Genomic DNA, 22982 nt, shown 5'->3' on the forward strand with positions numbered 1-22982 from the left:
CAGCGCGACAAAATTAATTACATCCTGATCTCGTACGTCTAAAATAGAAATCAACCATATATTTCCATATTTATAATATGTATTCTATAATAAATATGAAACTGGGTAGCATTATTAACATAAGTAGTTCCCATCTGTATTTCATTAACCTGTGCCTAATTAGTATAAAACAACTTCTGTTCTACATGTTTCTCATGGATGGAACTCTTGTGCATTTAACATTTTTTGATAGGATTATTGCATTGTTTAATCTATAAGCTGCTAAAAAATGAGAGTGATTTTGTTTTTAGTTATTCTCTTTCTGTTTCATCTGATGAAGGAGAGTAATGCATGTAAGTATGAGTGTTAAAATATATTTAAATAAATTCACTGACTGTAGTGTTGTTAATGGTAGATCCAATATTATACTGAATATCCTCTTTAGTTTTCTTGTTTGTGTTGGTAGAGGATAAAGAGGGGGATCACCAAGTGATTCCAAGAGATATTTAAGCCTAAAAATAAATCTCAATTAAGAGTAAATCGAACCTTTGGTGCCTAAAATTAAGTGATTGTGTCTCAGTGAAGTCTAAAACTTATCACCTAACTTATCACTAATACGAAGAGCAAATTAGAGTCACTTGATGTTTAAAATTATGGTATTACTTTCTCCCTTTCCTCCGGATAATGAAAACAAACTTAAATCTTTACTGAACATGGTGAGAGTTTTCTAAGTGAAATGTTATTCGCCGTATTCTCTCCTAGATATCATTAACGTATCATTTTCTGATAGAAACCATTAAAAAACAATTGGGAAGAATTCATTCAAAATTAATTAAAAAATAAGAAAAAAATAACTCCAAACCTGCTAACTTCATCTCCTTTTATATATATATAAATATTTATATATATATATATTATATTTTATTATATTATAGCTATTGAACAGGAAATGCTTCCTTGGATTAGGAAACGAAACGAGAACGATATCAACTTAATTTTCTTAATATTTTTTTTTCAGTGCACAGCATTCCAATAGTTACGTAGGAATTTAATTTTGTATAAAATATACGAGCTTATGCAGCAGTAGATTCTATTGGTAGTAGCGGTTGTTTGTTATGTACACAATGTTTTCCAAAAGGCTAATCAACTTCAGAATGTCTTACCACAGAGAACCACGACCAGCAAACAGTATTAAGGAATGATATATAAAAAGTGTATGAAGATCAACACTGTTTCTTTAGTAGATACCTATTGTAAACGGACGGCATGACATTGGCGAATCAAGAGCGCCCGGTTAGGTTCTGTACACTACGCTTGAACGTGAATATTAGCACAACGGTCCGAATACCTACCCAAGAATTAAAACTGATCCTGGTTGTTAGTCTCCAACTAACAGCTATTGACCTTCAACTGCCAGTAAAGTGTGGACAGTGCTCCGCAACGAATACCATGCACTCCACTTCTGATGAGGGATTCATTGTACAGTGTCTCTCAAAAGTTTTAGGACAACGACATTTTAAACTAGGCAACCCAATTTACACAAGCCGTTGGTGGGTTGCGTGCAGAGTTAGGCTCAATTTCAGGGTTGCCACATGCACAATAGATATTTATAAAACACGCGAAAGAAATATAAACAAGTATTATTGTATAAAATTATTAAAAATATCACTATTATATCGCAAATGACAAAATTCTTTCTGAAAGAAAAAAATAGGTTTTCTAGTATTTCATCGCTGATGAGTCTACAGTAAGGAAAAGAGGTGAGAGGAAACGAAAGGTCACAAAGGAGAGGAGAAAGAGAAAGCGAAAGGAGAAGAGGAAAAGTAGAGGAGAGAAGAAAGATAGGATAGACGAGGAGAGGAGATGTAGTGAGGAGAATGGAAAAAGATTCGAGGAGAGATGAGGAAAAAAGAACAAAGAAGAGAAAAGAGGAGGAAAACGAGAGGAGAGGAGGAGACGAGAAGAGGGAAGTGGAGAGTAGAGTAAAGGAGAGAAAAAGAGAAGAACGAAAAAAGAGAGAATAGTGCAGTGGAGTCGAAAATCTAAGACAGGAAAGGAGATAAGACGAGTGGAGAAGAGTGGGAAGGAGATAAGATGCGAGAAAAGTAGGGAAGGCGATATGAGATAAAAGCAGAACGGAAAGAGGGGAGAGAAGAAGGAGAAGGAACTGGAGAGAAGAGGTAGTTGCAGAAAATACCGTCTGAGCGTCAAGAATGGATGCATTGGTCAAATTATCGACATGAAACATTCAATGACATTTTGAAATGTATTGGAGAATATATTAGATCGGTGCGAAATGCCTTTTGGCTGAGTTCAGAGCAAATTAAAATCTTCCATGTAAGATCTTTGATTTTACCTGCGATTACACCACTAAAAAAATGAACGTAATTTTTAATATTTATAAGAATTATTCAATTTTTCTCCACTTCTCGGTTCGTTGAAATGGAGATTTTGTAATTCAATATTTCCCCTCCCCCCATCGTTAATTCCAAACTGAATCATTCCGTTTCACACGGCGTGGACAATGAATACAATGGGATATGTCTAAAACTTACGAAAATTTTCTGCCAGCGGAAGGGTTTGAACCTACGACCATTAGATTGACAATCCTGAACGGTAACCACTACCCTACAACCTTTAGCTCCTTAAACCAGGTAGAAGAACCATTACCCTACGCCTTTACCTTCGAATGAAAATATTTTTTTCTAAGTATTCTGTCCCTCCAATATTGTAAATGTCGTTTGGTATACGTGTAGTTGAACTTTTACTTTAATTTTGATTTGCTTTCTTGTAGTTTAACCGATATCTTCCAGAAATAATTTTCGAAGTAATTAAAAACGAGAATATTGGTAGGTGTGAAAATGCGAGTTATTTCTTCTAACTTATTATTGTGATTAGGCATTACTAATGGTAAATATGTAGAGGCTTGAATATTACAGGACGATGTTCTTTTCCTGTGATACTCTAACAGACAAAATGCTTGTTTACTGATGCAAGTCTTGTGTCCAGAACAGTCTTATGAAATGTATTTGCTGTTGCGTAAGATAACACGAAATAATTACACCGTTTGCGAACTACCAAATCTGTGCAACGTTATACGTACACAGGCGGAAAATTTTATTCATAAAATCACTTCACATTTGACAGTGTTAGTCAAGAGAGACTCGTGGGACACTGTGTTAAGGTGCTGGACTAAATCCTTCTAATTTTTCTTCCTCGAAGAACAACAATTTCTAAGGAAGAGCAACAGTGATGATCTTTCTTATTTCTTTTAAATGCTTACACTTTCCTTTAATTGGGTTAAAAATAAATAAGAATATTGCTTGCATTTCTGTCATTGACGTAGACCAGAGAGAGAGAGAGACAGACAGACAGACAGATATTACAAAATAGTTCAAATAGTGCGAACGCCATTAAAAAGTCATGATAATTCTATGTTGCGTACTTAGAATTATTCATACAATAAAGAACATGTCTAATTGTGAGTTAACAACAAAAAAAAAAAAACAATAATAAAGAGACATTTTTGCATCACGATTGCAGTTCGAAAAAGTCTGGACAGGGATTGAAAGTAACGCACTATCCTGACTAAATCGGTGAATCGGACGTCTGGTAGCCTTGCATCAATGATTATAAAACTAAAACCACCCAATATTGCAGCTTGAAGACTTATGCGCAAGAAACAGATTCATTTATACAAGAGCAAAATTGACATTTTTACACATTTCAAAAATCGACGATGTTATTTTCGTATTTATTTATTTATAGGTTCACAGTTAAATATTTTAGGGTTCGAGGGAGAAGCATGGCCCACATGGCCCCTCCCCTGGGTACTGACCTTACGTAGACAGTGGAAGAGAAATTTTGGAGAACCTTTCTATTAAATTTAGTATTTACATTCACCTTATGCTCAGATAGGTTAAACCGTTTATTGACAATCGTGAACTTTTCGTTTAATAGATAATATTTGGTTTTAAACGACGGGAGAACATTGGTCGAATTTCCTTTCTTGCTCTTTTGAGAGAATATATACTTCTACAATAGCAATCGCGTTCGGAAACCGTGAAAAAAAATGACTTGGTTTTCAAAGGCAGACAAGCTTGGTAAATAAAAGTCCTCCTCCGTGACCTCCGACTGCAGGACGGCATGGATTCGAGTCCACCTATGCCCACTCTCTAGGTTCTCGGCCTGTGTATGGGACCGGTGGCAACCCACCATCGTGAAGAAATTGGGGAGCTACGAGTGAGTAGCGTAACCCGGTCTCGGAAATCTCCTATGGGGCATGTTCCTGGGTAAACAAAAAAATAATCGATCAGACAATTCGATTATCGAAGGCGATAAAATAACCTCCGGTTGACCAAGTTGCCAATATAAATAAATGGAATACAGATTGTCTTCGAGCTTACACTGTTAAAAAAGAGCGGATACACGTATTACTATCCCAATAATTATTCAATACGTTTTTTTTTTTTGTCAGGAATTATCACTTAAACTATTGCATGTTGAGCTGGTGCCTACCTAGCCGCCTCTGATGAAATCTACCATTCTTCAGATTCTCTTTAAAATTCGACTCTGGTCACATGTAACGTGCTGGGTGCTATAAGAAGCGGCCTTGAATAGCGTGAGTGAGTCACTTTGATCGCGAGCAAGCTAGACTACCAAGCTTGTCTGCCTTTGAAAACCAAGTCATTTTTTTTTTCACGGTTTCCGAACGCGATTGCTATTGTAGAAGTATATATTCTCTCAAAAGAGCAAGAAAGGAAATTCGACCAATGTTCTCCCGTCGTTTAAAACCAAATATTATCTATTAAACGAAAAGTTCACGATTGTCAATAAACGGTTTAACCTATCTGAGCATAAGGTGAATGTAAATACTAAATTTAATAGAAAGGTTCTCCAAAATTTCTCTTCCACTGTCTACGTAAGGTCAGTACCCAGGGGAGGGACCATGTAGGCCATGCTTCCCCCTCGAACCCTAAAATATTTAACTGTGAACCTATAAATAAATAAATACAAAAATAACATCGTCGATTTTTGAAAAGTGTAAAAATTTCAATTTTGCTCTTGTATAAATGAATCTGTTTCTTGCGCATAAGTCTTCAAGCTGCAATATTGGGTGGTTTTAGTTTTATAATCATTGATGCAAGGCTACCAGACGTCCGATTCACCGATTTAGTCAGGATAGTGCGTTACTTTCAATCCCTGTCCAGACTTTTTCGAACTGCAATCGTGATGCAAAAATGTCTCTTTATTATTGTTTTTTTTTTTTTGTTGTTGTTAACTCACAATTAGACATGTTCTTTATTGTATGAATAATTCTAAGTACGCAACATAGAATTATCATGACTTTTTAATGGCGTTCGCACTATTTGAACTATTTTGTAATATCTGTCTGTCTGTCTGTCTCTCTCTCTCTCTGGTCTACGTCAATGACAGAAATGCAAGCAATATTCTTATTTATTTTTAACCCAATTAAAGGAAAGTGTAAGCATTTAAAAGAAATAAGAAAGATCATCACTGTTGCTCTTCCTTAGAAATTGTTGTTCTTCGAGGAAGAAAAATTAGAAGGATTTAGTCCAGCACCTTAACACAGTGTCCCACGAGTCTCTCTTGACTAACACTGTCAAATGTGAAGTGATTTTATGAATAAAATTTTCCGCCTGTGTACGTATAACGTTGCACAGATTTGGTAGTTCGCAAACGGTGTAATTATTTCGTGTTATCTTACGCAACAGCAAATACATTTCATAAGACTGTTCTGGACACAAGACTTGCATCAGTAAACAAGCATTTTGTCTGTTAGAGTATCACAGGAAAAGAACATCGTCCTGTAATATTCAAGCCTCTAGATATTTTCCATTAGTAATGCCTAATCACAATAATAAGTTAGAAGAAATAACTCGCATTTTCACACCTACCAATATTCTCGTTTTTAATTACTTCGAAAATTATTTCTGGAAGATATCGGTTAAACTACAAGAAAGCAAATCAAAATTAAAGTAAAAGTTCAACTACACGTATACCAAACGACATTTGCAATATTGGAGGGACAGAATACTTAAAAAAAAATATTGTTTCATTCGAAGGTAAAGGCGTAGGGTAGTGGTTCTTCTACCTGGTTTAAGGAGCTAAAGGTTGTAGGGTAGTGGTTACCGTTCAGGATTGTCAATCTGATGGTCGTAGGTTCAAACCCTTCCGCTGGCAGAAAATTTTCGTAAGTTTTAGACATATCCCATTGTGTTCATTGTCCACGCCGTGTGAAACGGAATGATTCAGTTTGGAATTAACGATGGGGGGAGGGGAAATATTGAATTACAAAATCTCCATTTCAACGAACCGAGAAGTGGAGAAAAATTGAATAATTCTTATAAATATTAAAAATTACGTTCATTTTTTTAGTGGTGTAATCGCAGGTAAAATCAAAGATCTTACATGGAAGATTTTAATTTGCTCTGAACTCAGCCAAAAGGCATTTCGCACCGATCTAATATATTCTCCAATACATTTCAAAATGTCATTGAATGTTTCATGTCGATAATTTGACCAATGCATCCATTCTTGACGCTCAGACGGTATTTTCTGCAACTACCTCTTCTCTCCAGTTCCTTCTCCTTCTTCTCTCCCCTCTTTCCGTTCTGCTTTTATCTCATATCGCCTTACCTACTTTTCTCGCATCTTATCTCCATCCCACTCTTCTCCACTCGTCTTATCTCCTTTCCTGTCTAAGATTTTCGACTCCACTGCACTATTCTCTCTTTTTTCGTTCTTCTCTTTTTCTCTCCTTTACTCTACTCTCCACTTCCCTCTTCTCGTCTCCTCCTCTCCTCTCGTTTTCCTCCTCTTTTCTCTTCTTTGTTCTTTTTTCCTCATCTCTCCTCGAATCTTTTTCCATTCTCCTCACTACATCTCCTCTCCTCGTCTATCCTATCTTTCTTCTCTCCTCTACTTTTCCTCTTCTCCTTTCGCTTTCTCTTTCTCCTCTCCTTTGTGACCTTTCGTTTCCTCTCACCTCTTTTCCTTACTGTAGACTCATCAGCGATGAAATACTAGAAAACCTATTTTTTTCTTTCAGAAAGAATTTTGTCATTTGCGATATAATAGTGATATTTTTAATAATTTTATACAATAATACTTGTTTATATTTCTTTCGCGTGTTTTATAAATATCTATTGTGCATGTGGCAACCCTGAAATTGAGCCTAACTCTGCACGCAACCCACCAACGGCTTGTGTAAATTGGGTTGCCTAGTTTAAAATGTCGTTGTCCTAAAACTTTTGAGAGACACTGTACACCGCATTGAACACCGTCGTTTACTGACCTCATGATAAATGATCTCATTGTTAGTTTAGGTATTTTCAGAAAGCCATATACATCAAATTTATTTAATGCGTGTGTGTTATTTTGCCTTTGCAAAGAATCAGTTTCACAGTGTGATGCATTTTTGTACATCATCTGTGAAGGTAATGGCAAAGTGCATCTCATGATGCAAGTGAATATTTATTTCTGTGCCGACCGCTAGTTTAATGCATCAGTTGAAGCAGGAGCATCATGCTTCACGATCAATCATATATGTATAGAACACCACTCCATCTTAAACCATGTGATGTAAATTATAATTAGCTACTAATATTTGTGAAACAGAGGGTAAATAACGAAACTTCACTTCACTAAGATTATTTGTCGACAGAAGCAATATACACGTATTATACGTAACAAAGATTTCACGAAATTAGACTTACTTTACAAATTTAGGGGTATATTAAAGAGAATAAGTACAGAAGCATGTAGTATGTTTCTCTCATTAATGTTTTTCTCTCTTTTAGTAGAATGTTATGTTTGTAAATATCCAGTAGACTACAATTGTAAAAAAGCAAATACGTCTGAAAAGGTCATATGCTCATTGGGAACCTGTAAGATTTCCCTCACAAAAAGTAAACAAGATAATGGTAAGAGTATATAAAAAAGGTAAATTTTCTATTAATAAGGGCAAATAAATATTGTTTTAAGTATTTCAAGAACATATGATGTTTCTACACAGTAAAGTTGCTGACTAAGGCAGTTTATTAAAAATTAATAGCTTTTAACTTTTAATAAACTGTCTTGGTCAGCAACTTTGGCGTAACTTAATATATAAACAATGCTTAATTGTGTTACAAATTTCTTCAAATAAGTTCTGTACTTAATTATAACCGTAAATATAATTTATTAAATTTAATACAGGATCATTGCTTGTCAAATCAACCAGGGTCTGAACATTCCATCTCAGAAATATATATTTTTTCGTGGAGTGGTAGTACCAGTAAAGTTGACGAAAACTGCTGAATTACAGATTTTTTCGACTCTTAGTTTTTGAGTTATTGACTTTCAAAAAAGCAAATATCCCAAAATTTGACGACATTTTGAAATGTGTAAACAGCTGTAAATCAAAAACTATTTGACCTAGAGAGCTCAAATTAGTGTTATTCATTAGTGCGTTTTAATTTGAAATGCAATCTGACTGTGGTATTTGAATTTTGTAATTTTTAAGAAACTCGAAATTTTTTTTTTGAAAATCTGAAAAACATCATTTTTTTTAAAAGTTTATGTTTTGAAGACATTCAAATTGAAGCTCATTAAAAGCATAACAGAATAACACCAATTTTGAGCTCTCTGACTCAAATAGTTTTTGATGTACAGCTGTTTAAACATTTTAAAATGTCGTCAAATTTTGGGATATTTGCTTTCTTGAAAGTCAATAATTCAAAAACTAAGATCCGAAAAAATCTGAAATATGGCAGCTTTTGTCCTATTAATAGGTACAATGTATAAACAAAAAATCAGAAAATCTGAATCCTAAAGGTTCAAAAATATTTTTTATCGATTGATTTGATATGGAATGACCCAACATGAAAAATTTCTTCTCACTTTTCTATTTAAAAGAATAAGCATACTGCAAATCTTTAATTTTAACAAAATATGTACAGGTCCTGGGTGGAAGCAAATTGACAGTGTTTGAAAGCCCAGTCTCGATTAGCAATTCTGTGCGTAAAGTAGACTTAAACTTTGAACAAAAAATGTATATTTGATCGAATTGAATAACTACTTGCTTTCATTTCCTAATATATAAAGCGGACATTGATTATTTTCGCAACAGAATCAGGGTTGTCATTAGTTTTGTAGCATGTTCCACTTAATAATAGTTAGGAATGTTAATAAAGTGTTTATTTTCTGTTCGTTTGCTACAAATGTCTCACAAAGCTCTATCGGATAGGACATAAACAAAATTAATATGGAATAGAACGAATATGGAAAACTACGAATTTGCGTTTAAAGATAAATTTAGAACATGTATTGCAGGTTTAAACGATGATTTTTTTCACATGAAACAATAAGGTGCAAGGGTAAACTTTACTTTGCAATTACAGTTAGATGAAATAAAATATTTAATTTTCTAACTATTCATTTATTTATTAAACACTACAGGCAGGCCCAGTTACAATGCTTTGAGGTTAAATTCTGAGTTAAGTTCACATATATGTTGACAAAACAAAAGTAAATAAGAATTGGAAATAGAAAACAAAAACAATAAGAGAAGAACTATAAGAAGGGACAGAATAATCGTTACATAACAACAATATATAATACAAGGGTGGTATATCACAAAGTATTATACAGGGTTCACATAATATGTTTGCTTTCAGGTCTAAATAGATCAATATCAGGGGCATTATTAGAGACTATATTGTACAGCACGCACATCCTCCTCATGGAATCCGTTTCGGCCATCCTGGTTCTACCGCATGAAATACCGGTCTTAATTTTGAGTATGGAACATAAAAGTTTATTTTTGCGGATGAGTCTGTTTTTCCATTGACATGTTTGGAAAGAAAGGTTAACTGGTGCATCTGTCTTCTTTCTTCAAGAGACGGGACACTCAGCATGTTGCGTAAGATGTCACCCGAAGTGAATTTTGAATAAATGCCATCTAGTTTATATACTAAATACCTTAAGAATTTATTTTGGAGTTTCTCTATTTTCTCGATTTCCTTTTTAAATAACTGGTCCCAAACGACTGAGGCATATTCAAGTTTTGATCTGACAAACGTATAGTAAAGTAGCAAATTTTCTCCGTCTTGATTGCACATAACTACAAGGTGTTTTTTTTTTTTTAAGTTCTCAACATTCATTGATAGTCGTTTGTCAGAGATAATGTTTTTCATAATACAAAATGATCTTTCTACTTCGACAGAAGTTATTGGAGCATACATAAAACAAGCTAATGTAGCTGGACTCATTTCGGTAACAGCAACAATTGTTTTCAATTGTTTCAAGTCCCCATTTGCACTCACTACCCGTTTGCACTTTTCTGCAACAGCTGACCCCTTTTCTCCTGGCACTTCCATCATCTGCTGCATAGATTCCTCGAAGATTTTCATGGCTGCAATAAGAGTCACTCTTTTTTCTAGCTTTGTGATTGTCTCTGGCAAAGCACCATAATGTGCCAAAATAAACAACAGTTCATTCTTCAGTTCTGAAGAAGGAGTTTTTTCACTTCACGAATTGCAGCCGCTTCATTTTCTGGAAGAGCATCGATCACCTCACTGATTCTTTCAAGGTTGTTAGCATAATATATAGCTGCTGATATCCAGGTTCCCCATCTCGTCAAGACTGGTTGTGGAGGTAAACTAAGCTCAGGCGCAACTTCTAAAAAATTTCGGGTTCGAGTGGGAGATTTCAGAAATATCTTCTTTGTGTTTGAAATCAACCTGTCCACTTCTGGGTGCAACACTAGTTCGGGAAGAGAATTTTCAATGCTATGGCAGCCTTCTTCATATAGGGAGCTGCATCACTGATAAAAAATAACACGTCATCATGATGTACACCATCTAGCCAGAGCAGAAGTAGGGGGTTTGAGAATAACTGAGCTATAAACAAACCATTGGCTCTCTCTAGTTGTTCTGACGTGAGAAGAAATGACGAGGATTCTCCACATGTTGGTTCCATAGTTCCTATGATGACGTTGGCTATGTAGCGTCCCATAGCGTCAGTAGTTTCATATATTGAAATCCAGATCTTCTTTCCACCAACTTCAGCACGAATTCTTTGCAGAGCTTCTTCGTAGCAGACGCTTAAATATGTTTTCCGCAGCTTAGATTCCGACGGCACCGTTTCTTTTGTGTATTTCTCCAGGAATTTCCTCAGTGACTTGTTTTCCACTTTCCAGAAAGGTATTCCTGCTTCCATGAAAGCTTTGCACAGTTCAAGAGAAAACTGAGATTGCCTGTTGGATGAAGTGCCCACTGTTGAAATTAGGGATATCTTCTTCTGTCCGATCATTTTAGCAGCTGCAGATTTATGTCTTGCTGTTGACACATGCTGAGATGTAAAGTATTTTTTTCTCATAGTTGATTGTTTTTTCACATATCTTGCAGAGAAGAATAGTACAGTCTGTCGAAAATGTGCTTTCACCAAATTCACGCACGTAACCATGTAACTTACCACTTAATGGCACAGTAAATTTCGGCATGATGACAACTACACTGCAGAACTAAACTAAAGATAGAGAACTTGATTTTGGAATCCATGCAAAGGTCCTTGGGCATTAGTTCTGTTTCTTGTCAATAACCTCCTGACACGGACGCTAGACGTGATGACGTAATTGTGCAGGTGTTCTGCAACAGGTTTTCAGCAGTCAATCATGCACAAGGAAATGTTAACCGAAAGGCAATATCTTAACTCAGCATGAAATACTTTTGTCTCACACTTTTCTCCTTCAGCAATGTTGAAACATGCGTGAGTTCAATATTGCTTAAATAAGGCGAAAATTATTCACATAATAAACGGAACAAAAATAAATGCCAACAACGTTTTTTGGGATAAAAATAATTTATATACACATTTTTTTTAAAAAAATGGTCAAATTTCATTGAAAAAGGCAAAAAAAGGCATTATAATTAAAAATAGGCAGTGGGGTCCCAAATAGGCAAAATAGGCAAAATGAAAAGGCTTCTAAAACATTCGAAACAACATAAAAAACGTATATCCGGAAAAAAATATCAATATATGCAGTAGATAAAAAGAGGCATTTTGCCAAACTTCCGGGCTCTCCTCATCACAAATCCTAGGTACCTATGTGCTTGACTGAGGATGCGCGCAGTGTGTGTGTGGAAATTTAAAGCTTTGTCAAATGTGACTCCAAGGTCAGTTACAGTATTCTCTCTTAGGATTTCTATATGTCGAAAATGTTATTGGATGGGATGTTTGTTACGTGTGAATGATACTACTTTGCATTTCTTGAGATTGAGATTAACCTTGTTGTTCTTGCGCCAATGAAGTACTTCGATAAGTTCGTCTTGTAATTTCGTGCAGTCGTGATCGCTTTTAATAATGTGTTTGAAAATGTTGACATCTTCAGCAGAGATTAACTTTTCGGAGTTTTTTAGTGTGTCGGGTAAATCGTTAATGAAAATCAGGTACAGCAGGGGGCCTAGTTTCGAACCTTGTGGGACACCGGAGCTGGCTATGTAATAGGAGGACCTTAGTCCTTGGTGCATGATATATTTTCGTCTATTCTATAAATATGAAGCAAGTAGTTTTATAAATTGCGGAGAGAGGCAAATGTAGACTAGCTTCTGAATTAAAGTATCGTGGTGTACCGTGTCAAAGGCATTTGAGAAGTCCGTGTATATTACATCGACTTGTCCTTTATAGTCAATAGTTAAACGCAATTTGTTAATTCGACGAGATTAGTCACAGTTGAACGGTTTTATACAAATTCATGTTGGTGTGGAGAAAGGATAGGTTTGACATGCGAATAAATGTGAATATAAATTATTTGCTCAAAGAGTTTAGCTGGAGTTGACAGTTTCGCGATTGGTCTGTAGTTACTTATGTCTGTCTTATCAGCTGCTTTGGGGATTGGACAAATCTCCGTCGTTTTCCAACTTGAGGGGAATTTTTCTGTTTTCAAGATTAAAATAAAGAGGGTGTGGAGAGGGAACATGAGCGCCTCTGAGCAACCTTCAATAACGTAGTGGGGGGGGGGGGGGAGAGATGAGGTCCGGTCCAGCTGCTCTTTTCGGTTTGCGTTTTTTGATGGCTTATTCGATTTCTTTTAGGGAAATTTCCGGGATTCTTAAGAGACTAATTTGGGATTTCGGAAGCGCGTTCGTATGTGTGGTATCGTAAGAGGATGGTTTCGCGGAAAAGATAGATTCGAAATATGTAGCATAAAGATATTATTGTTACTAATAGGTTCACCACTGAGTTTGGTTGTTTGGGCTGGTGGATTCTTACTTTGATTCTTAACTAAAGACAAAAATAGATTTGGATCGCGAGTCAGATTAGCTTCGCAGATGTTAAGGTAGTTTTGGTAAGCTTTGTTTATATCCGCTTTTAATTTCGTTCTTAGGGCTTTAAAGTTAGCTTCATGATACCCTACATTCCCTTGTTTTTGTTTCCATTTTTTATGATGGTGTGACTTGACCTTTATACCTTTGATAATATCTAGCGTGAACCAACAAGGGTACTGATCAGCATAAGTTGAGTGGGAGAATGGGATGCATTCATCAAATATACACTTAATTATTTCGTAAAATTTGTCCACTGCAAGATCGATATCGTTGTATTTGTGTAATTGTTCCCAGTTAGCTGATTTAAAATTTGTGAAACGTACTGACGAAATCAGCTTTCTTAAAATTGTATCGCTTAATACTCGACTTTGAAGTTTTATGCTTAGGCTTGGGGCGTGGTACATTTATTCCTAGGAGTGGGTGGTTAGTGTCTTCCGGCACAAGTGCATCCTGCCGGAGTATCGTTACATTCTCTATATTTGTTAGGACTAAAACTAGGATTTTACCGTTGGCATTGTGTACAGTATTCAAGCTTTTTAGATCATAAATATCAATAAAGTACTTCAATTCACGACAGTGGGAACCTAAAGTGAGGAGGTCGTTAGTAGGATGAGTTATGTCAAGGATGTTAAAGTCATCAGCGATGAGCAATGGGGTCCCTAGAGGACAATGTGTGATTATGTGGGAGAACAAAGTTTCATATAGCAGTAGGGGTGCTGACGGCTGGATGAATACTACAGTGATATAGGTGGTATGTGCATGTTCCGGTTTTAATTTTATAATTAAACAGTCTATGGTTTGTTCAGTTAACGGTACATCCGCCAATTCAGGGCAATCTTCTTTCTTTACACCAATAAGAACACCACCGCCTAGGGTTTTCTCATTTTCTCGTGGGTTGCCGTCCGATCTAAAAATACTATAGCGTTCTGAAAATATTTCTGAGTTGGATATTGAGACGTTAAGCCAAGTTTCAGCGCACAAGACCACATCATAGTTATTCGCCAAAATGCTGAGAAGAAACTGGTTCGTTTTCGTGCGTATACCTCTTAGGTTTTGATAAATAATGCTCAAGGGGACTCGATTTGTTTGATTCTCATGAAAGGTGTTGACTGAATGAACATTCTCTGGCGACTTGTCAGAAACGGAGTATGCACTAGTTACATTTGCACTCGTTCCGCTAGGTTCGAGATTGTCAGCTGTTTTCACTAATACACCAGTGGGTCCTGAAGGGAATTATCCTTCTTATCTGTCAGGTTGCAATGGGCGTGGCTACGTCAACATCTTCAGAGATGCCGGAAGCCATTTCCGCGGGACCACTTGCTTCCTCGATTGTACTGTATTCCTGAACTTCCAGGGTGGATAGGGACTGGGGGATGTTGAACTGCACCTTCACTTCGAGACGGGTTGGCGCCAGCAATTTGGGGCTCAGATAAGGTGGCTCAGTCAGGTTGGAGATCACTCAAGGAATACTCGACATTGTCAACAACGAGGTGGCGGTAACTAATATAGGCTCTATGACCAGCATATGTGCATATGTTCTAGGAGTTCCTGGTGCTCTTTCCGAGTGGAATAGCAGAAGTCATGTTCAACATATATTTCTGTAACTTTTAGTTTGTTGCGGCACCTAAACATTTCTTCCTCTTTTTTGTACCGTAAAAAGCGGCAAACGATTGGGCGTGGGCCTCGCGTGCTGTTGGTGTTTATCCTATGAGCTTGCTGTATGTCATCGGATTGTGACCAGTTTTCTCCCGGGGAGTCCTCATCGACACCGTAAAACACTAGGTTATCCCGACGACTTCCATCTTCCTGATCATCCAGCCTTTGTTAAAGCTATCTATTCCTAATGCGTCCGTTATTCTGTTTCGAAACCGTAAGGAAACATATATTTTAGATTTGGAGTAATAATTTTTCATTACTCTTAATGTAATTATTGATTGATTGAGTTGGTGTTTTAAGTCCACTAATCGGGACTGGACCTACAGTTTAATGTAGGATCCGACCCACTATGTGCCTCCACCGGGACCCCTTGATTACAAGGCAACGACGCTACCGCTGCGCCATCGGATAGGCTCTTAATGTAATTGTTACATCACACGATTCGTTGTTTTTGGAGTTTTCGTTGATGTGTGTGCAGTGGTATTTTATTTAACCCGGTGTCACGGATGTAAGGTTTCCCGAGCCGAGACAGATAAACCAGGAAATATGAGAACTCGGATCAAATCTCACAGCAAGCTGGAACGAATTTGGTCCGTCGCCAGAAAATATGACTCCCCTTTAAAATAATTGACAATAAACTGCGATTTGGAAACGCAAAAGGGGGAAATAATATACCGTGAAATATGAGCCAACATCAGAAGGGAGGAAAAAATATCACACCGTATAACCATATAACCATATAATACAGGACGAACGATTCTCAGAACGTGAAATATGGTCCCTCCGTGCGAAACAATGTCGAGTGTGCTTACCGTGGAGAACGAATATCACCCCGTGAAATATGGATCCTCTCCCTGTCCGCACAAAAAAATAAAGAGGTGACAAGGATGTCTGATATGTCTTTAGTTCCACATGTAATATTTTTTAAAGCAATGGATAGTGTTTAGATAAAGCAAATTAGCAATGTTTGTGAGAAAGTGTGATAGATTTATCCATAGCTACATGACCGACTTCTAATGAACCTGCTGATCTGGAACTTGCCAGAAATGTCAGATTTGCAATCTTGCGTTGTGAATGTATGATTTGAAGAGATCCAAAGTATAATTTTAGCATTATTTTGTGGTCCACGTGGTAAAAGCCAATAAACTGAGAAATTGAATTTAATTCAATATCTTATGCAAGATTCAGGTTTATTCAATAATATCACACTATAAATTATAATATCCTTAACAAATATCATTAATACGACTCTATTTGTATTTCAGAAATCATGCAAATAGATCGTGAATGTGTTCGAGAGGAAATTGATGTTTCAGACTGTAAGAAATCACCCCACTTTGTTATGTACTCTGAAACTTGCGGCACGTCTTTGTGCAATACAATTGAGGACATACCACGTGCATGTAGTAAGGGTAATGCAATCGAACATAACATCTTCATTCTCTTGACTACATTGCTTCTGTTTGTAATCTTATGATTCATGTAATACATCCAAACGCTATTGGAAGATCTTTTTGTAAAAAAAAAAAAAAACAATGTTTGTTTCCCATAAAGCCAATCAATATCAATTAACATACTGATGACAATTTATCATAAAGGATAGAAGAATTTAGATGAAAGTGCTTGTGAATATAATATAATTCGTGAACAAATTAATAGTAAATGCAATTTAAGGTCATTAGCAATGTTATTTTCAATGTATGATGTATGTTAATTTTTGGCAGACTTACAAGCAGCTTACTGTATATCTACTTGAAAATAAATTTTGTTGTAGGGTTTTCTACTGTTTGTCCACAATATCTGTAGGATGGATTGATTGATTGATTTGCTTTATTTTACTTTGCTTTTTTTGACACTTTTGGATAATTTGCGAATATGGGTATGAGTGATGATTAGACTTCGGATTTTAGGTTTTTAACCTATTTCTTCCTTTGCAGGTAAATACGAAATAACATGTTATATCGGCGTTTCATAAAAAAACGAAACAACTGACTGTTTTATAATGCCTAAAATAACCTATTTTGCTTGTTAGGACCTATTTTAGGTTTATGTGCCTAAATTAAACCTTTTTTTATAGGTTTTTATATTTCTTTTTTAGGTTTTACTGGATTTTTATATCTCACAGAGGTATTTACTAGGTTTGGTGGAGAAATAATTCAATGACTGGCGTGTTTGAAACATATTCTCTGTCGATTTCCCTCCCTCAAAGTATATGATCTTGATCAAAGATTTAAAAAAACAAAAATGTCTGGCGTCAGTGTTGCCTGCAGACAGTGGCGGCGAAAGAGTACAGTTCCCCCCTACCTTTTACCCTTACACTATAGAATCTTAATGCTAAGCCTTGCCTACTAAGATAAAGTTATATATTTAAAGCTTGTGCTGACGTATTACGCATACCACTTTGTCATATATTTAATCAGATATTAAAAACCCAAATATTTCCCTATATTTGGAAAATTAGTAAAGTAGTCCCCATTTTTAAATCTGGTAATGCTTGTGATATAAAAAACTATCGACCTATATCTCTCATTTCCGCTCCGTCTAAGATATTTGAACAAATTATTTATAAAAAAATATTTAACCATGTCAAACCATTTATAACTACAGAGCAACACGGGTTTTACCCGAACAGAAGTACTACAACTAACTTGATCACATTAACCCAATTTGTTTTTGACTCATTTAATGAGGGATCCCCAGTAGATGTAATATATATTGATTTTGCCAAAGCTTTTGACAAATTAGACCACTCAATTTTGCTTCAGAAATTATCAAACTTTGGCTTTTCTATAAGTTTGTTAAAACTAGTAGCTTCCTATTTAAGTAATCGAACCCAATTTGTAACATATAATCAGGTAACCTCTTTTCCGTTTATTGTGCACTCTGGAGTACCACAGGGTTCAAATTTGGGCCCCTTATTTTTTCTATTATATATTAATGACTTACCACGAACAATTAAATACTCCAAGTGCTTATTGTTTGCCGATGATGTAAAAATATACAAGAGAGTAAATCATGAGACTGACTGTCTAGCTCTCCAGTCCGATTTAAATAATTGTTACGTTTGGTCACAAACAAATAAGCTTTCTTTTAATGTCAATAAATGCTTTGTACTTTCTTTTGCTAGACGACATATGAGATACACTCACAAATATATAATTAACAGTAATTATTTAAGTAGAAAAAGCATTACCAAGGATTTAGGAATATGGTTAAACAACAAACTCACCTTTGATACTCATATTGAAAAAGTAGTTAACGACTCTTATAAAATGCTTGGCTTTGTTTTAAGAAACTCCAAAGATTTATTTAATATCAACTCTTTAGTATATTTATTTAATAATCTTGTACGAGCAAAATTAGAATACGGGAGTACGGTATGGAACCCATATATCTCATGCCATATCAATAAAATTGAAAAAATTCAGAATAAATTTTTACGACATATTTACTACAAAAAATACAAGAGATCTTCATATGCAGATCGCATCTCCTATGTTAAATTACTAAATGAATTCTCATATGATACACTTCAACGAAGACGCGAAACAGCTGACCATATATTCCTATACAAACTTATCAATGGTATACTTGAGTGTGAAAATCTTTTACAGTTGATAAACTTTAACGTCAATTATAAGGTATTAAGAGTAAGACAACCATTTTACTGCAATAAATCAAACACAAAATTCCATCAAAATTCTCCAATCATTAGATTATTAAGTAAACATAATAATATTGTCTCGAATGGAATTGATTTGGATTTTGCTTTTAATATTAAAAACTATCTATATAGTTTAAACAACATATTAGTTATAATATACAAATAAAACAGATTAGATTCTAGAGTGATATATTTATAGTCTCAAATACAATTTATAGCGTTTTAAATTTTGTATACATATAAATGAATTCAAATTTGAACTTTTGCTTTGTAATGATTATTCCTGTTTCTTATTTAAATAGTGGTATTAATATAATTTCTTTATTATTCCCAAGCTTTTTCAGTTTGTTACTTGTTTATATTTTGTTTCTTCCGTCCTTTAGTTTTCTCCTCTGTTTAAAATTTGTAATATGTATATGTATGTAATTTTTTGTATTTGTATAACTTTTGTATTCGTATTTATCTAAGGTTTGTGTAAAAATTACTATGTGTTTGTATCATGTATTACATATTTATGTAAATTATATTGTATATAGCAAATTGTAATGCCTATTGTAATTGGAGCATTCGCTCTGTTATAGGCGACTGGTTAATAAATAAATAAATAAATAAAAGTAAACTGTCCTTGCCCCCCCCCCCCTCCTCCAAATTCTCAGTTTTGGCACCCAATCGTCTCTACTGCCTGCACATTCCCAAGTGCAAACTTCTGATCTGTGTGGCCTTGCTCATTTTCACGTCGGTTTGGTCCTTTTTGGCATTCACGTCTTGCGAAGTAATATTTCAGCATTCAAATTAGCACTACAGACTATGTTTCTGTTGAAAGAGAATTTTCAGCTCATGAAATTGATCCTCACAGACAAAGGTGGAGTTTGAGTGTGGATAAGGAAAAAGATTCATGGTGGTCACTAGGACCATGATAAAATTCAAGTATAATTCCTGGTTTTCAAGGTGAACTTTCCGAAAATTCAAGGATACAAGCAGATGTTTTCTCTATTCCAACCTTACGTATTACCGACTCTCACCCTCCCTTCCATACACAAAAATATAACAATATAAAAGGGTTTGTATGATTCCAATGTAACAAAAAATTTACCTAATCAACTTCAAGGTATATTATTTTGCAATAACCTTCCGTTTGTCAGATATATTGTTCTGTAAAATACACTAACAAAGTAAACGGGTTGAGAAAATTTTGTTTTATTTTCTGTGTAGCTTTCTTTTTCATCCTCAAAAAAATGAATGAAATTAAAGCTAAACTGAGAGAAACTTGTCTCAGGGCATTTATAAACATGTATAAAGTTAATGGGAAACGGATTAATAAGAGTTGCAATTTTCCAAGTCTACGGAGAAGAAAATGGAATAGAGAAAACATCCGCTTGTACCTTAATTCATGAATATTTCCAAACCCAATAATTCACGCATAATTTCCGGTGCGAATAATTCACGTGTAATTCCTGGAATTGAAGGAATTCCAAGTTAGTAACCACCCTGATATTGTGCAACAAATTATACTTACGTAATTCATTTTTCATATCAACAAGTAACTTTTTCTAACAGCACAAGTGCAGTATTATAATCATTTGTAGATAATTTTGAAAATGATATAAAGAAATGAGGATGAGAGTGACGTTAGCTCTCGAAAGCTCGGAAGCCTTTCCGGAAATCACCTGATTGATTTCCCGAGAAAACCTCTTCAAATGAAAATTTGTTTAGAAAATTAAAATTTGGTTATAACAGTTCTTGTGAAATTTTTAACGATTGTATCTAATCAGTATTTTTCGGGAATTTTGTACTAAATTAAAGGTTTTTAGAACATAATTTAAGGTTTTTAGAACCTATTTTAAGTTTTTAGAACCTATCTTCGGATTTTTAGAGCCTATTTTAGGAAGTTAAAAGCACACATTTTAGAACCTAAAAATCCGAGGTCTAGTGATGATATTGATGAATGGACACTCACAAACATCCATGCCCAGGCCACGATTGAAACCCTGGACCCCTAGCGTCTTAGCGCGATGTGCTGACCACTCCGCCACGGGGGCGGCTAATAACTGTAGGACAGTAATTTATTTTTTATTACTGTTCTAAATCTTTAGGGTAAAGTAACAGTCATAATAAATGGTGAATTAAAGAAACTGACGAAGAAACAATAAAATGTCATTGTCTTATCCAGGATTCAAAACTAAGACCTGAATTTTCTAAAGAGAATACAGTAACCACCTCATGAAGCTGGTTATAGAATAGAATAAGTGTATGTGCCATCTTGTTCGGGCGTCCCTTATTGCATCATTTCAGCAGCTAGCCTTAATTCTGGAGTGTTTAGTGTAGTCGCTATGAAGCGAAGGATTGCAGGATGGAATCTCTTTTGGCTTATTCTCTGTTTCTTCAATTCATCATTCGTAAACGCCATTGCGATTTTTCTAGAGAGGCCAAATGACAAGAAATATAATAAGTATAATATGGATGCTACGTGACAATAAATATAGAGACGAATTACTAGAAAAACAGTCAACAATATTCTATAGGTTTAGATTGTGTTTCTAGCGATTTCACCTCGTAACTTCAACATACACACCCATACATTTTAAAACCTTGTCCCTAGGTTCAACAAATATATAGTATCCGACGTTATGTGGAAGTATAGCAATAACTATTGGCAATAGACATGTATTTCTTTAAATCATAACATAAAGCTCATTTCCCTTTTAATATATGCAGGTTTATACATATTATGTTATTTACAGAAGAAGTTAAAACTTGGCCGTTATTCACGAAAATTCCCATTTCAGTGTGCCCTGTCCCCCCTTCACGGGTAGAAAAAAAACTTCAGTACTAAAAATAGTTGGTCAATGTGTGCGTGTTTTCCCGGTACCCATATGAAATAATGTGATGAAGTCAGCAAGTGTGTGTATTAAAAGAAAGAAAGAAAGTTTAAATCCCCGTCGGTTCACATAGTAAAAGAAAGCTCTCCCAGCCGCTACCCTTAGAGAAAATGATACTTCTTACATCGCTGCACTCCGCCAAACATCTGAGGACCACTACTTCGTTCCCGTCCTATTTGTAGGTCCCTCTAACGACCTAACCCGTTTCTGGAAACTTGGGCTGGTCTGCTATCCAGCGACACACCTGCCTACCCCAACGGCCAAGAATTCAAACGTACAAGAATACATAGACATACACAAAATTTACACACTAACTTCACCAAAACACAACCAGCCTGTCTAATTAAATTAATTAATAAGCATATAACATAAAAAGACCCAGTAATGATCACATCATTACAATATGGAAAAGTTTCCCTCAATACACTTCATAATTTTACAGAACATTATGAATTGATTTATACATATCTAAGGAAATGAAATTTAGAATTCAAAGGTACCTGAAAATCATATTTGCAGGACTGTTGGGAAATAAAAACGTGCCATCGCATCGGAAACTAGAAATTATTACTTGAATCAAATATTGGAATAAATGTTGCTTATGAGTCATTCCATGCGAAATCAACACAGCCCCCAACCTGACCATCTCCGATTTTAATGAAATTTTGGGGAGTTGAAAGTATGCATGGACCTTAGTAACTATGAAAATTTTTAGTTTCGTTTGTCTTGTAATTGTTAAATTATTCAAAGTCAGCAGAAATTGCCCTTTTAGAGCCTGCTTAGCTATGCTAAATGTGCTGTAACGCCGCCACTATTTCGCCTAGGAAGCTCAAATAAAGCTTATTGTACAGGGAATTGAACAAGCTTTCCAGTGATATATAACAAGCCCACCGTTGGATAAAATATAATTTTGTCACGTGACCTTGACCTTTGACCTTGAATATCCCAAAACATGTCATCACCAAAAATCGTGAAAAACATATATATGATACCCCATGCCATACTATAAAACATATCAAAAAATCATTCTGGGACTGCAAAGGGATCAGAAGATACAAAATAATATGGGTAACTATGTGACTGATAAAAGCCCCATTACATGAACTATGACGAGTGAAAAGTCCCTTAACACACTCTACAAAATGTAAAGGAGTTATCCTGTATCTGAACCTTCCGTCTCTCACATGTGGTAAGATTCAAGGATAGTCTTACAATGTTGAAGATCGCGGTATGGTGTTCATCTTACACAGTCAAAAGAACCTGCGCAGAACCGCATGTCCTTGCGCGTGAAGGGGAAAGGTAAAGTAGAGGAAGCTTTCTTATGTTCCGAGACGATGGAGTGGAGGAGAAGATGCGCGAATGCTTTTGAACGTAGATTCTTTTGTTTGTGGTCTCTGTATAGAGAACGTTGACATTGTAGAATGCAATTGGAGATTATTGAAATAATTATGCGCATTCTTCATATCATTATAA

The 22982-nt window shown here is 35.4% G+C and overlaps 1 protein-coding gene across 1 annotated transcript; it reads left to right on the top strand.

Annotated features, from left to right (window-relative positions):
* Window positions 1-309: 309 nt before the first annotated feature.
* On the top strand, window positions 310-16490 carry LOC145989342 (uncharacterized). Its single transcript, XM_083124675.1, has 3 exons — window positions 310-332; window positions 7803-7925; window positions 16232-16490. Exons 1-3 carry the CDS (start codon window positions 314-316, stop codon window positions 16441-16443), a joined length of 354 nt encoding a protein of 117 aa, XP_082980801.1. The 5' UTR covers window positions 310-313; the 3' UTR covers window positions 16444-16490.
* Window positions 16491-22982: the final 6492 nt, after the last annotated feature.

Source organism: Lepisma saccharinum, chromosome 6 (assembly GCF_977018435.1).
Source record: "Lepisma saccharinum chromosome 6, izLepSacc3.1, whole genome shotgun sequence".
NCBI lineage: Eukaryota > Metazoa > Arthropoda > Insecta > Zygentoma > Lepismatidae > Lepisma > Lepisma saccharinum.

Excerpts from the sequence above, each read along its gene's own strand:
- LOC145989342 (XM_083124675.1), top strand. Across the intron at positions 7,926-16,231 it reads AAAAAGTAAACAAGATAATG|AAATCATGCAAATAGATCGT; the intron begins GTAAGAGTATAT and ends TTTGTATTTCAG.